At 38.4% G+C, this 16,801-nt stretch overlaps 1 protein-coding gene across 1 annotated transcript in view; it reads left to right on the top strand.

The window, feature by feature from the left end:
* brinp1 (bone morphogenetic protein/retinoic acid inducible neural-specific 1) overlaps positions 1 to 16,801 on the top strand; it is a 106,215-nt gene that overhangs the window by 49,336 nt on the left and 40,078 nt on the right. Inside the window, exon 4 of the mRNA XM_034896350.1 lies at positions 8,623 to 8,792. Within this exon, the coding sequence (XP_034752241.1) occupies positions 8,623 to 8,792 (170 nt within the window). The remainder of the gene's footprint in view (positions 1 to 8,622; positions 8,793 to 16,801) is intronic.

Raw genomic sequence — 16,801 nt, 5'->3', positions numbered from 1 at the left:
AATGGTTATATATTTCTCTTTTCATCAGTACAAATGAATAGCACTATTCAATGAGCCCATCTGATTATACTGCAACACCATTGTGTCCTGGGTTATTCATCTGACTGTTCACAACAATGTCAAAACAGCTCAGTGAAGCAGTTTGTGGCCAAGTTTTCTCCAGGGTGTTGGAAAAACTCTCCCACAGCAAAACTGCAACAACCTAACAAGAGGGCAGGACAAAGCAGACTGGAAACATTTTCACAGAGCATATAAGTTTTTTTCCAAAGGCAATTTAAAGTTAAAGATCAAGATTCTTCAAAACCACAATACGATTTTAAGGACACGATTCGATTCAATTTTTGATTCAAACTTTTTTTTCCCAACAAGAATGGCAATGGCACATTAAGAGCAACTAAATAGCAGAAGGGTACTTTGAAACAACAGTTTAAGTTTTAAAAAATCCCTCATTAGGAAAGTCCAAATGTTGGTACGCTATGCTGTGTCTGTTTTTTTGTTTTTTTTCTCTGAACGTGCGCAAGTAAGCAGGTGTGGAGAATATTGGGGGGAATCGCCAGTCCCACTTTTGATTTGAAAGCGCAAATCAAAAGGTCTTTTTGATCAATTTTCAACTTGATTACCAAAATCGTGCCACCCCGAGTATTTGTCAGCTGTTCAGGGTCGGTGTCTAGCACAGGATCGCCCCCACAATGACACAAGAGAAGCACAACTTTATTCAGAACAGGTACTGTATTCCATCTCGTCTGGTTTAAGTGTTTTTTTAGCAGGACAGTGAGCCAAAACAAGGGTTAGGGTTCTCAAAGTTATGACAGGATTATCTTATGTCCAAAGTCACCAAACCTCATGTGACTTCATGTCACCAACACATGTGGGAACATTTGATAAGTGAAAAAACAAGACACACTGTAACATCCTTAAAATAATGTGAGTTCTCACATTCAAATCTTACATCTTTAATAATGTGAAAGCACGATGTGGCTGCCAAATGGAAACGCTAAACCTACTAGATATACAGTAGATAACTTTTAATGATTTGTTTTCAATAGTACTAGACATGCCCATTGCCTTATGCCTTATGTCTTATTTCCTGCCCAGAGCAAGATTCCATTCAAATAAGAACATAATGCAATTATCAGTTTAACTTTTTATATTAAACAATGTTCTTTATACATAATAATAGGTATAATACATGGGACCAAGTTAATAACAAGATGCAGATTGCAGAAATGCATCTTCTGAATAAATTGCCTGAATGCACAAACGTCTAACAACACAGCTTCAATTTAACACCCCAATACCATTATAATCACACACATGGTAATTGCATTTTCATGTACATGCAATTTTAACCTAAAGATAATCTTCTTCATAAGCACTTGTACGTACAGACCTTTCAGGTAAATGGGAGGATGATCATATGTGTTGTTCGGATGTATCTACAAGCACCAACTTATTAAGGAACAACAGGTTCACTTAGCACATTTCAGGTAGAAACACTTTGAGAAACTAGTGTACAGTAATTTTGTTTGGCAACGATAAACCACCACCGCCACTAAAAATTCTGCAATTTTAGGATAATACATATATTTTAAATTCACATTAACTTTTCATTAAAAAAACCTCACTGTGGAAATAGAAAAAAAGCCTCTAATGGCTGAGCTCAGTATTTGGGATGCACTCAACAAAATAAAAGGCAGCCCTGCTGTAGAAGTCTAAATAGAAATGGCTTCTCCCTTGAAACTCTTATCTTATTTCAAGCTCTGAGGGACACATGAAGGCAGTTAACTGTGATTACTTTGCCAATTGCATCTCAAAGATATAATTAGTATCATTATTCATTATTTTACTCAAACCCCATATTATATAACTGTATGCATCAAACATTGCCAGCTAGTCGCTCCAGTTGTGGAAAATGGTGTTTGTCTCATTGTAATCTCACTATCCAATGCCATTGGAAAATATTCTTTTTACATTTACTGAATGATTGTGTTCATGTTTTCCATCTCTAGTAGAACACTGTACAGTACAGAAATACTTGGAACTTGTTACACACATGCTAACCTGATTTAAATTGTGTTTATTTAAATAATAGTTAGAACAGATCCAGTCCTTATTGTCTTGCCCTTTTGTCTAATATTTACAGAATAAATTCAAACATTTATTAAACTATTAGCAGAGTAAAAGAAAATCTTACTGTCCGCTTAATGTCAAACACTAGACTTTAATAATTAAGCTAAACTGTGCAAATCAGGAGTGAAGGCTTAGAGTTGTAATGTTGTATACTCCACTCTGCAAGGTAATTCATGCTGATACACTCATTTTGGAAATTGGAAATACAATATTAGTATGAAACATTATATGAAGGTAAAATGTGATTACGTTAAAATACAAAGAATGCCACTGCCGCGGATGCACCAGCTGGCTAAAATTAGACAGATGAGCCCCAGAAATAATCCCAGTATCATTTTCAGCCACAGCGTCCTTCCTAATGTTATTGTGTTGCAATGCCTTGTATTTGTCCTCTTTTTCTTTGCATTGATTTCCTCACAGTCCTTTTTAACCTCAGCCTCCTCTTCTCTAACTCTGAGTTATCACCATATTATCTTTAACCTAGAGGTCATCTGTTTAAAGTTATGGGTCACTACACTCTTATCTCAATCTTGGGATTGCCCATTAAAGAACACAGTTATATGAAGCAATAAATGTGCACACCAGGCTAGTGATAAAGTAAGAGAAAGAAGCTAATTCTCTCTTTAGCCACCTACATTCGGTAGTCTCAAGAGTCATTATACACTTGAGAGGAAAAAAGAGAATTCTCTTTCTCACAGGCAACTTAGAGTTGAGTGTGAAGAGCCCCATTATATGTATTCTCTTCTGAACTGATTAGAAAGGGTTACCATGCATGACCATTAAACCATTGCTATGACACCTAGCTTTCATCTTCTTTTTTTTAGCCTAATGGTTGTGGAAGGCAGTACATGCACATCATTGTGGTGATCTTCTTCAAGTGCCACATCTCTACCTGACTGAGTGAAATGCGACTGACTGAGCAGATAACCTTTGAAAGATAATAACATTTATGGACATATTTGGGACGCATCGTATCGTGATGAAACACACCATTTGATCTTGCTGTCTAGCTTGAATTGCTGTATTTCTTATTTTTTCCTATTGAAATATCTCACTTAGATATTTTGGTGTTGATAACTGATTCATACTGAAGTGACACATACACAGCATCACAAGCATATGGTATTCCAACGAGTCCTCCATAAATGGCAAGTTGTATACAATTGTTTGCTGATCTGATGTCTGAACAGTTAAAAGTACTCTCTGGCGTGTTTGACCTCTAGTAAGGCTATAAAACAATGTTTGCTATTGGGTTCCTGATTTGCTTGTGTTGTGCATGTGTACAAAGATGCAAATACACACCCAAGATCACACGTGTGACACGATACTTGGTGCCGGTTTCACATTTTTCTTTGACTGACATCTGCTGGTGAAAACACCCAATATCAATGCGCCTGCAAAGACAGTGGACAATAAAAAGATTGCAAGATAGCAAAAATGTATGTAAACAATGCCCAATTATAAAATACTAACAGTTTTGCAAAAGTTTTATGAGGCGGGAAATACGTATTAGTTATGCCTCAAGGATACATATAATGCTTTGAGTATTCAAATCCAAGAAAACTCCACAGGGCATCTTTAAGGTGAAAGGTGTTAGGTGAAATTAAGGCAACTGGAACTACTTGGTTCGGGTTAGGTAAAGATTATGTCGTGGTTCAAGGTTGGGCAAAGATTGCCTTCAATAAATAATAAACTGTTGGGGAAGGGACAGAGGACGAGTATTGTGGTCTCCATTGTGACACGCTTTTTATGCCACCATTTCCTTTTCAGTAAGACTGTGTGTGACAGTAAGACTTCCCACTTCCTCGGCCAGTGCCATTGACACACACTGTTTGAACAGCTGACCAGTGCTGTGTTGTTTGTTGCAGACACTCTCATTTAATCCGTTCAACTGATTATGTAACCCCGTCCCCTATTCCATTTTTTCCAACTAAAGCCCAAAGTTTAGTGGAGTATTACTTTTGGATTATACAAACACATTTTTTCCAATGTATTTCTCTTTTTGTTTGAATCTTATTGTCCCTTGGCTTCCTTTTTATGTCAGAAACAATGGTGCCTGTGGTGCCTGGAAGCACTGGACACCCAGTTCTCAGAGAACAAAAAACTGTTTGTGACAATACCCTTTGTTTACTGTCTGGATTCATAGACACTCTCAACTGTATATGCAGGTTTATATATTTAATTTGTATTTGTCAGTTTTCTGATGTTTGTGGAGAAGTACTGGCCCAGGGCACAGCGAGGCAATGAATCACTAATTGTGGTGTTGTTGTTACACTTTGAAAGATGAATGCTGAATATGATCATATCTGATTAATTTGAAAATAACAATAGACAATAATAGTAATAATGATTATAACTACAGTTTTAACTTTTGTCGTCTTTGGATATTGGAGCGTGTTAATTCAAAAGCTCTTGTAGTTAGGAAATGCGTGGTAATATAATACCAGCCATTCTAACAAGCTTTAAGAGAGGAAGATTTTCAGTTACTTTCTTTCAACTCTACTGACTGACAGCGTCTGCTGAAGATGTTTCAGGAAATAATTATCAATTACCTGCTGCCTTTCTGCTGTCTGAACATTTTAACTACCTCATAGCAGCAGAAACTGAGTCTCTGGCATATGTGGAGTCTTTAAAGTAGGCATCAAGGGATGTGTGTTTTGAAGTGCAACATATGACCCGACTGCATCCTGGGTGCACACTGCACGTGGGAGACATGAAGCTTAAACAAAGCGAATACATCTTTTTTTCCGACAAAAGACACCACCAGTGTGAGTCGATGCTCCAGAATGTAACTGAAGTTCTGAAGCTGAAGCTAAAAAATACATCAAAACATTTTGAAATAGATGCTTGAGGTCTTTAGTTGCATTCAGCCACTGAGAACAAGACCGTAGGTGCACTATGTTTATTAACAATAGAATTCAAACCTTACTAGGTGTTCAGGGCTTTAGAGTGGTAAAGGAGTGCTACACAATGAAGGCTGTATATACATGTGATGAGAAGGTACTGCTAGTGAAAAATGTGTGAAGGACAGATTTGCTTTTTGCTAAAGCTGCGGTGGACATATTTCACCACATCTGTCAATCCCTCTCCCTAATATGTTGGAAATCAGTTTTCCAGTTTGAGTGAGGCCGCTGCTGTTTCACTGTGAATTCTGTTGGTATCCGTACAGACGGGTTCCCAGCACTTGAGTTGAGAGAGCGACAAGATGCAAATGTTCATGAAAGTGTAGAAGGATAAACGGGTAACTAAATCCAAACAGCAAACTTTTTGATAAAGTTATTGGCCTGCATAATGGACAAGAGAGGGCAAAAATACACATGTCCAACTCTAAGAGTGAGACTCCGTAACTTTCCCAGAATAGCAACAACGTTGGCTACAAGTTACAAATCTGAGACACGTGTCAGTAACATGTCAGTCACACAGCAATATCAACATTCTTTTTTTACAATTAGCTAACGTTTGGCATCATGAGCTACTGGCAATACCAGTTTAAGAAAGGTACAGTGTATATGCATAACACCAAAGTGTATTGAATTTAGAAAGGGTGCATTTTATTGCTTGTCATAATTCTACTTTTCATTTTAAAGATAAATAATGTGATATTTTTTCTCTCTCAGTAGTTACATAGTGTCACTTTAGGGTCAGCACTGAAGAGAAGGATGTAGTTTATTAAAATGACTTGTGGTCACTGAAGCCTGAGGCTAGAGTTCATATACAGAACTCTGGCTGTGATCTAGGTTGTAGTGAAAGAGTGCCCTGCGTAAGCTGTCAGCGGTACCTTTTGGCCACGTTACACTTAAAACTTGTTGTAGTTCCTGCTGTTTTGGTGCCAACATGAAAAGCACAGGGCATAATTGGGCATTGAATGCGTGGCTATCTCAAAGCAGCAGCCCCACTTTCAGAATATCTCTTGCAAAAGCTGGCACAATCTACTTATGGTTGAAAAGAAAATTGGTTAAATTCATTCTTCTACTTATTTGAATGTATTGCACAGTTATTTTGTTTATATTAGAAAGTCTATGCACCTTTTTTCAAGGGTAAAATATGAAATATACTGTGTAGGTATTCTGTAAATCAATAAGGTTTATGAATTTTTCGAAAATAATAGATAGAAAATATCCATTACCATCTTTCCTCTGCATGGTATAAAGCAGTATAGTTTAATGCTCTCCATAAAGTGACCAACACATGTACCATTAACACAAAATTGAGCACTCCCAGCCATTCCATTACTTTAAAACCCTACTTGCACTCCTAACCCTCATCCCCTCATCATCGACATCCCGTGTACATATCTAGGAGGTGCCTTTGCACACACACACTTTTGAGGTGAAACAGTACATTGTTTTTAAATACCTCTCAGCTGTAAACACATAAGCTCTGCATGAGCTGATTAATTCTGGCAGCGTGCCAGCAAAGCGCCCCGTAATAATGTAACACAATGTATTACTTCCAGAAAGGTGCACACGGATGAATTTTTTAAAGCCACAGAGGTAATGATTATGCCTGACCAGCAGCAAGAACTACAGAGTATTTATATACAGAGGGCCTACTTTATGCCACACTAAGTTGCAATAGAGATAAAAAAGGGCAGATCAAGGGCTTAATGTGGGACCGTTATTCTTGTGCAGCAGTGTAAGTCAAGTGTGTGTAAGTAAGTTTGCTAAGCCCCGAGGGAGAGAGAGCATGGTAGTGTCAGAGAATGGGGCCCAGTCCCCTCAGTGCTTGTACTCTAACCAGGCATGAGACATTGGCCCTGACTGCTACCCACCCTATAGTCACGGTCACCACAAGTTAAGTGACCAATTCCAATGCATCGCTGGGGGCCAGATAACCATTTACATCACTGGAAACCTGAACATATGTGACATGCTCTTGAGCGAGTTGCAGGCATATGGTTTGCCATTTGAACAGTAACCTTCAAAGGCAAGTTTCCATGAGCTTGCAAAAGTGAATTGGCGTTTGTTTGTTTGCTTTTTATTGGTCTGTTTCTGCTTGTAGGAATGTGAGATGGAAAAAATATGATGTGTAAAGAATGAGGACCTCAGTGTCAACAAACAAATACATGTCATGCAAATCAGAGAGATTCTCTGGTGCTTTGTAAATATGTTGCCCTGTTACTGCTTTGAGTTTTCACATTCTTCACGTTTTGCAGTATAAAGACACTTACTGAAAGGTTATTGGTTCTGTTTACATACAGTCCCCGACCGTTTTCCTGTGGAAAGTCAAACTTGACGTACAGTACATACTGGGCACACGTAGAGAGTGCTTTGGGCTTTTATTTCTCACATCTCAAATTTGAATTCTGGGCATAGTACTGCATTTATGGTAAGAGATTACAGGCATGATGATTATTGTGTGTACACAATCAGTTTTATATTCAAACCCTGCCTCTTTACCTCAGCAAATGAGTAAGAATGTCAGGTCCACCCAAGTCTACATTTGAACTATCTCAGATAGGACACCACCAACAAAAACGGCTCATTGGGACTGTTTGGCTTAATTATATATTAAGCCAAACGGATATTTATGCCAGCAAGACACTAAATAGGTTGTTGTTGATTTAAGAGACAACAACTTGGCTAAGTAAAGTAATCTTCTGTGGCTTAAAACCATTGTTGGCAGTAACAGAACTAGAAGTATACAAGAAAAGGAAGAAATACATGTTCTAACACCTTTTCAGGCAGTGTTAGCATCACCAGACAGGGTCTGTCATTTAACCATCCACAAATAATTTTAGTCTGTCATTTAGATAAAGTACAAAAGGACTGAAAATCGGTGGCACTGTGGTTATCTTAGAACATGCCACACAATGTCACAGTACAGATAAACAGGTACAATCTTCCTCAAGTGACTCCACACCATCCTCCTTTACTCATTTCATTTTTACTAATTTTCTCTGCACTAATTAAATCTCTGGTAATAGGTAATGGTATTGTCTATTTGTGTATTTTTATTAAATTTATCTTTTCCCTGCCTGGGGTAGCAGGGGGGGGGGGGATACCGGATGTGTTATATTTCTCCACAGGATAAAATTCCTGTGGTATTGAGGTAAGAATTCTATATCACTAGACCTCTCATGGAAATAATGCCATCCCAGTAGGGGTAAATCCGGGGACATTTCTGGGGACGGTGCCAGCTGGGGATGAAGCAGCAAATACTGAGACTGTTCCTGGAAAACTGGGGCATCTAGTTTTATAAGCTAAAACTGCTTGCCTTGGTATTCCGACTTCTGACTTACCCCTGCCATTAAGAGCTGCATTGGCTGCTGAGATAAGTCTAGATTGGACAATTCTCACAGATGAAGATATCTACAGTACACTCACATTATTTTTTCAGTGTACTTTAAATTAGTATAATTTCTTCAATTGAGATCCTAAATACTTCACTTCCTCTCACAACAGTACATCAACATTTTTTTTCTCCAAAACATCCAAAGCAGAAAGTGTGTATAATCTTCATGATTTTTTCATTTCCTTGTCTTACCTGTAGGAGAGGAGGCACTGACTATGTACCTGGCCAAAAACAAGCTGGACAGGAAGCTTGTCAACACTACTCAGAACGTGGAAGCCCTTCATCAGCTGGCCTCATCCTACTTCATTGATCGTGATGGCACGATGAGGAAGCTGCATGAGATCCAGATTTCCACCAATGCCATCAAGGTTGGTACCCATTGAACGTGTACATACAATTACAAATTTTTTGAGGCATACTAGTACTGTTGTGTGATGAAATAATGGATGCAATACCTGATAAATTAGATTTCTTGTCATAAGCAGTAATTAGAACATTCATTTATTTGTCTCAAGGCATCTGACAACTGGTTATCAGAATTAATAGAAACAGATGATATACCATTGATCATTTTTCAGTAAAAATTAAAAAAAGTGGGTCATTTCAGGGTAAGATCATTTTCTCATTGTTGCTCATGAACAACAGTGGTCTCTGGTGAAAACATCACTCTCTTTGTAGAACCAACCGTCCTTCGTAGGACTTCTTGATACAACACTGTGCTGCTTCCACTTTTGCTATTGAGAGAAAACAGTTAAAAGAAAGAGGTTATCTGAAAAAAAAACACAACCATCGAAAGTCTTCCGTCCCCCACACAAACCATGTAATTTGACAGGTAGATAAACACCTACTACCACCTACTTTCACTTCCTCCATAGACAGATAGTGGACTATGTAAAATGAAATTGTGAAGCAGAAATGCATAGAAAGTGGAGCCCAATGAACCTACATTAGCATAAGTTGTAAGGTAGCATTATACAGATACGCTAGTTTCAATACTCAAACTCACAAAATTAACATATTTCACAAAAGCACTCATATATAGGAGTAGGTGTGATGAAAAGAAACCTATGCAGGCGATGTGAACAGATGGATTGTAATACATTAATTTACATGTGACTGAATTAATCTCTGTGATTCAAATCACATACTTACTGAATGGATATTTAGGATGTAAGGATCTTATAGACCCAGTTTTAAATAACTACGAACATTAACAAGCAGGGTCAGGGTACATATATTTAGGCATTTGAACAAATAACCTATCTGTTTTTTTTCTGCTGAAGACTTTCCACTAAAACTGTACTCTTTTTGTTCTGGCTGTCAGACAACTGGGGAAAAAAAGATAAGCTATGTGAGTCTACTGCTTACTGCCTACTGCCAGTTGTGGTCATCCACATGCTCATTCACCCAGGGACACCGAGGAGAGGGGGCTTGGGGAAAGCAATTCTAAAATATAAATAACAACAAGTAAAAACTCACACGTCAGAGTTTTGGAATACCCCTCTTGTGTGACCATGTTCCCGTAATTGTCCCAGATGTTGATTCTTGTCTCAGGTGAAGAGGGAGGTGGTGACAGCTTAGAACAAGGTTTAGCTTTAAAACTCATAAAAATGCAGTAACTAGACACAAAATAACTCTCTCAATGCATTATTCATAATAATAATCATTATCATAATGAAAACAATAATGCATCCAACAATGCGTGACGTTCTACTTCCTGCCAACCAGAGTTGCCCTTGTTGTCACATTACAGAATGGCATGTACATACACAAATCAAAGTATTGTTGTCAGCTGATTATAACCCCCACTCTCATGATGTCAAAAATGGAATGACTTTTTTTGTTTTTTTCTGAATCACTACAATAAATTGTATCAAATGCTTGAAAAAATTGAAGCACTTAAGACAGCTTTATTTCAAGAAAAACAACAGATTAAAAAAACAGTATGGTCACAACGACTCAAGCCCATCATAGTTGTCTAATAATGAATTGTTCTTGTACAAAATTGGTAGGGATAAGCATTACAATTCCATGTGTATACCTGTAAAACAACTAAATACTACTGCCAAGGACATCCCCTTTCTACTATGACCTTGCTCATATGCACCTAGCTTGCGAGGCACTAGATATGCCGAAACTAAATAAATAAAGTTAAAGTGAACCTGAATGTGCATCATTGCTTCTGGGATGTTCTTTTTTTGTGTAAAGATGTCAACTTGATTAACAAGTTAGCAGTTCAGCAGCAGTGACTGTTTGCTTCTATTATGTTTCCAGTATAGCTGTAGGATCCGAGATAACCCAGAGGAACCACGTGTCGATTACTGACTGTGAAATGCATTATTGCACTCTAGTATTATTCCACCCGTCTATGTTTACTTATAAGTAAATGTGCCAAATATATAAAAAAACATAATATGTCTACAGCTGTATATTGACAAAAAAACAACATACTCACTATGCAAATGTTATCTGCTCCAAGTTTTCTCTTTTAACATTTGCCATCCTGACTTCAGTATGTTGGTGTGCACTTAAGCTACAATGAAACCACTACTGTGCTGTAGATGAAAGAGTTGAAAACGTACTACTTTATGAACTTGACTTTCCCTCACACTCAATAACACAATATTCAGGAATGGACAATAAGACAGTTGTGCAGTATTTCTTTTCTTTTTTAAACGAGTAGGTAGGAAAGAATATATTAAAGCAAACACAGTTGAAGCCTCTGTACCAGAGAAGCTCTGTGTTGATATGGGAACATAGTCGGAAAAAACCTCATCCAACAAAGCTGTAGGTGGAATTGTGTTACCTGCCACAGTCAAATGCCACAGTCAAATTTCACCTAGACTAGCTGGTGTTAATTTCAAGCCCTGCTGAGCATATTTTGACTTCTCTAGTTTTCTCTTTTCTGGGTCTGCAATCACACAATTCCTCGCAGAAAGCAGATTGCAGATGCCAAAATTGCCTGCACCACAGAAAATTGGAATGCCACGTGATTGTATAGACTTTTATACTACAACAGTGTATCATTTCCTGTAACTATGAAGACCATCCAAACTTTAAAACCCAAGTCTGACTTTGGGCCGAGAGATTTTGCATTCTGCACCCTCATTTGATATGTGCTTAATTATGACATGGGACAATGTCTCTATTTATGTAGGGTCCGTCTGAGATGCCTCTTGTGGCCCACGATGTGTGGGCCACTGTCTTACTAGATGAATCCCACACTTAGAGCGACACAATTGCAATTAAGATTTTTTTTTACATCAACTAGGGTATAGACGCAATAAATCAATTGATTTCCAGTTTTCTTAACATTGACGAAAAAGGTTAAACATTTAGTCATATGAGCTAGATTCACATTGTTAAACATCTGATGTAATCTGATCTGGTGACCGCGACTTCTATTTAATTGTACATGACAAGAATGTTGGTATTTTTTTTTACACTTAGTATCAGCATTTTAGTGTGAATATGGTAATAAAGCCAGTAAAGTCTCATTCATAACTTCATGTTGACTGCTTGAACTTGTTATTTTTCATTCGATTAAATTCAGCTGTTTCGGAGTAATGTTTTTACTAATTAAAAAAAAAACACACTATGAAAACAAAGTGCAGTTACAGAACTCTAATCCATTGTGGCTAGCTTATTTAAATCATGCACAATCAGCACCAGGCTGTTGCAAAATAACAAGCCAAACTGCCTGGTTATTTTGTGGTATTCTACCCAAACTGCTAGTTTTTCTCTGTGCAGATCAGCAGGAGTATAGGCATCCTGGAGGCATATTGGACACACACAGACTACAGAGATCCATAAAAACTAATTTAAACTTATCGGTCCTCTCTACATCACCAAACATCCTCAGGACTGCCTATTCTGCCAATCCTCTTTCCTCTTTCCATCGCGGAAAACGACTGCACGCTTGATGCCCTTCTTGCCAGTGGGTATGGCAAGAGTAGCATTAATAAAATGCATTCTTATTTCAAAGACAGAACTACATTTGATAGTGATGAAATAGGAAACAACTTGCTCAAATGTTAAAAGTGTAAATTGAGGGCCTCCCATATAGCTCAGTTTGTAGAGCGGGCGCCCATAGATAGAGGTTTACTCCTCGGGATGTTTTCAGCTTTGCTGTAAAAAAGAAAAGCCCAAAATGCCCCAAAAAATGATTAAAAAATATGGATTGATTTAAAAAAAAATTTAAAGTAAAATGTAAGTAATTAAAGAAAAAAATATATAAAATTGAATCTGTTATATTATTATACAACATGTTGCATTCATGGTACTTGAGGACGATGCATTTATTTATTATCAAGGATGTATGGGCTTCCTCTTTAGTCTTAGATTTGTGTTGACATTTTCCATAAGTCTGAAACTCCCACAACTTCTACCACGCACATGTGCCTCGCACCTGCACCAAATCCTCCAATCCAACTCTCCCGCTACACCCACCAATGCTCTTCCTCCCCGTCTTCATTCAACGAGCATCTTCCTAGCTTTTTGTTGTTGTGAGTGACAAGTGGATTAAGGGGCTCTGGCAGATGAGACTCCAGGTAGCACGAAGTCAACCATGACAAAATTAAGCAGACCTGACAGTGGCTGCTGAGTCAGTTTTGGAGGAAAGAAAAGCAGGAGGTGTTGAAAGTAGAGAGTATCCATAGGCCTACAGCATGCGCACACACACAAAGTTACTGCAAAACTGAGTGGACTGCATGTCTGCTGATCAAGACCGATACACCTGAAGCATATTTTAAGAGGTGAGGCGTTGTCTGAGTTTGGAAAGGGCTAGGGATGAATTGGTGATTGATTGAATTAGTGAGTTAGTCAATGAGAATGCAGGCATGCAAGATAGCTTTCATCTATCACATATTAGCATCCTCTGAGAGTTAGTAATGACGTATTTGAAACTCACAGTGAATGTGATAGCAGTTTAATAGATTTGCTCTACCAAGTCAAACAAACATGGCTGTGTACACATAGGGCATGAAGTCTATAGTGTACAGTGGGAATGGCTGCACACCTATCGTGTTTGGGGTTTCTGTTTAATACAGTGCTCCAGTAACTCTGTATTCTTCATATATTTTAAATGTATATTTTGTCATTATGATTGTATATACTGTAATTTTATTATGTTGGTTATTCTATGCTTGTTTGCACTTCCAGTGAAAGAGATCCCGCCTTTGGTGCTCTTCCTCAAGTTTCTTCCATTTCCTTGTTAAGTTGATTTTTTGGGGGATTTTTTTGTTTTTAATCTGAATTGAGGGTGTTGTATACAAAACCGATTTTAAGCCCCCTTTTTAGGTAATATTATGCTATTTAAATAAAAGTAACTTGTTGATGATGTCTGTTTAATGATGCACATTTCTAGGCTTAATTATGCATAGTGGTCATGAGCCCCAGGGGCCCTGAAAGCCCCAGGTGTGTGTAATTGCTCTGTGGCATTCCAAGTTTAGTAAAATTAGTATAAATTATTATATAATCCTAAATTCCTGTCTTATAGAGCGGCCAGTGTCAAACTCTAATTACCACAAACTAACTAACATAAAGCAAACTAAGGAGTCAGTATTGACAGCTGAATTAGTCATTGGTAAAAAAAAGAAATTATGTCCCCAAACACATTTCAAGGGTGCAAACATACTGTACTATACAACATTTGTTTTTCTTTGTGCAATTTTGGTGAAAACGGGCAGAATAGTAAATTTGGAAAAGGTGAAAGGATGAAATAGGGATAAATACATTGTTTAGGAATATATTATCAGAGGATAGAGTTGGCGCAGCCTTCAGTAAAGGCCAATCACATTAACTCTTCTCATCTCATTTAAAAGCAGCAGACAATATGCTAATAGCTTGGGGTTTACGTCCAGGGCACTGTCTCCCTAAAGAAAACTGTCCCCTGTCCTATTCTATAATTTGCATACAAATTGAGAATAATATGCTATGAGTAACCACTTTGATTTGCACAAAGGAAGATTTTGCAAAAGCTGGCACTGGTTGTATAAGATGATTTTAAAGGTACGCACATAAATGTGTTGTACTTGAGGATATTACATTTAACTATAATAGGAGGTTTGTTTGTATGTCTGTCCTTCAATTTTCTCAATAGCTGTTCATTCGATCAACTTCACACTGTATTGCTGAAGACCCAAAGAAGTGCAGTGTTGAGTGCGTGCTCCTGATCTAGAGGACCATTTATTAGCAGCAGCGTTTGGGAAGTTGCTTTTAAAAGTTGTGTTTGCTTGTTACTCATTACTTCTTAAAGAGTAATCTGTTACTTGACTTAGTTTCCCCTTACCAAAAGTAACTTTTTACGTCACTCGTTACTTTTAGCTTACTTTTAAAAGGAGGCGTCTCTGGCAGAGACTGAAGTTAATTACACAAAAACTATCTTTTACCATAAAGCCAATCTATGGTTTATCAGTGAAGTGTCTGAACTACACTGCAGACTGGATTCTCTACTCACAGCATGACGGCTTATTCATTATGAACGAGTCCAGCGCAGGTTGAAGGTAATGAACATTGGCAGGTCATCGGCGTTACACGGTGTTAGTGTATGTAATGTCTGTAGCGACTTGTGCCGGTTGCGCAGCCACTATGGTGCGTGCATTGTCGTAGACACATGCAGCCTCTTTTCTGGAAATGATGCGTGTCCGTGCGACCGACACAAGTCTACAAAGGTTCGCTGTATGTATGAGCCCATCTTTCACAGCTTTGTGTCCACCTGGCCTGCTCTGTTTGTAGGCCGGCCAGTCCTCAGCGATGTAGTGGCACGTGTCGTGTAGCTCTCCACTCAGAGCTTAAAGCGCTCTGAAAAGTTAGCATTGGCTGCTTCTTGCTTGCCTTGATTGCTCTGCTACCAGCTTCTGGGACGTAGGGGCTAGTGTGTGGAGCTTGTGAGCGCACAGCTGAGAAGGAAGTCTCAACGTCAAATCTGTCTGTGGGAAAAGTAACATTGCACCAAATTGAAAAAGGAACTACATTTCTTTACCAAATTTTCAGTAGTAGCACTTTTTACTTTTTACCTGGAAAAAGTAGTTACGTTACTGTAACGCGTTACACACGACACTGATTAGCAGTGTGTTATGCACACACTGTGTAGTATGTTGAGAGAGGACCCTTTGCCAGGCTGGGTACAGCTCGCTCTGGGTCGCTCGCTGCAGTACATTCAAGAACAGATTTTACAACCATCATTGCATCAGCAACCTAACTTTTAGAATGAACCTTCCCAGATTTAGCTTGTTCCCAAATAGGTAGCTGACACATAAACTCTAGTATGGCTAGGGGACACAACTATGTTATGGCATGTGTGTTGCTTAGGACCCAAGGAAGTGCAGTGTGTGAGTTTGTTCGGATCAGCGGTTCTCGAGACAGCCATATGGCCCGTTCTGCACAGGCATGTTTTAAACATGCACTGCACTAGCCCCTCAAAAGACACACGCTATATTGATACACATATAGTACTGTGTAATCCTTAAGTTTACAGATACCATCATCAGGAGAATTTAACACAAAATGTTGTTGAAATGAGAGTTGATACAGTTGAAAAACTGTGGCAGATCATGTGCAACTAGATTTGTGGAAATATTAAATACCTTTTTCATGATTTCATTTTTAAATACTCTTAACAATTGCATGATTGTTAGATATGCTATTACCAAAAATCATCTAAGGCTGAACTTGTGTTCTGGTATCTGTCGAATATAAATGAAGGCAGCATACATTGCAGCTCTCCAGTCACGTCGCCAGCAGACAGACAGTGGTCAGAATGTGCAGAGGAAGCAAAGTCCAGCGCAAGGCAGGGATCCATAAACACAGACAAGGAACAAGGGCTTTGCTCCTTCAATATTGATTCAGTAGGGTTGTAAGACCTGCTTTGGAGTGCAAACTTACAATCAGAATGAAGAACACGTGTCAATACAGAAGAAATGTTATAGATATTTCCTGTCTGCAAGTAAGCATGTTAAAAGCCAGGTATGCTTTGTTCCATGGAAATATTGGCCTCATGATAAGCTCATTTACCAGCATTCTTAATATTTGTACTTGTTCATCCACTTGATTTGTAGCATTTTGCATAATTTTTTAATGTCTTTAATTCATGTTGAAAAATTAACATTTAAAGTTTAAAGTAGTTTAAGGTGCTCTAAGCGATCTTGGATGACGGCACTTTTTTTGACATTCAAAGTATTTCAAACAAAACAAGGCTAGCTTGCCCCTCCCTCCTCTTCATCCCGTCCCCTCTCCCTCCCTTCCGTGCTTCCGCTCATGGACCCCCCGTCCCCTACCCACAAAATGTCCTTGGCTGAAACGCTGGAACACTGATTGTGTATGCCTCGTAGTGCAGGTGGGCACAGTTTATTTTTGTTGTTGATTGTATACCCTTGGC

This window comes from Etheostoma cragini, chromosome 16, assembly GCF_013103735.1.
Source record: "Etheostoma cragini isolate CJK2018 chromosome 16, CSU_Ecrag_1.0, whole genome shotgun sequence".
In the NCBI taxonomy this organism is placed as follows: Eukaryota; Metazoa; Chordata; class Actinopteri; order Perciformes; family Percidae; genus Etheostoma; species Etheostoma cragini.
Note: the sequence above shows the minus strand (reverse complement) of the source record. Positions and strands in the feature narration are given on the sequence as shown.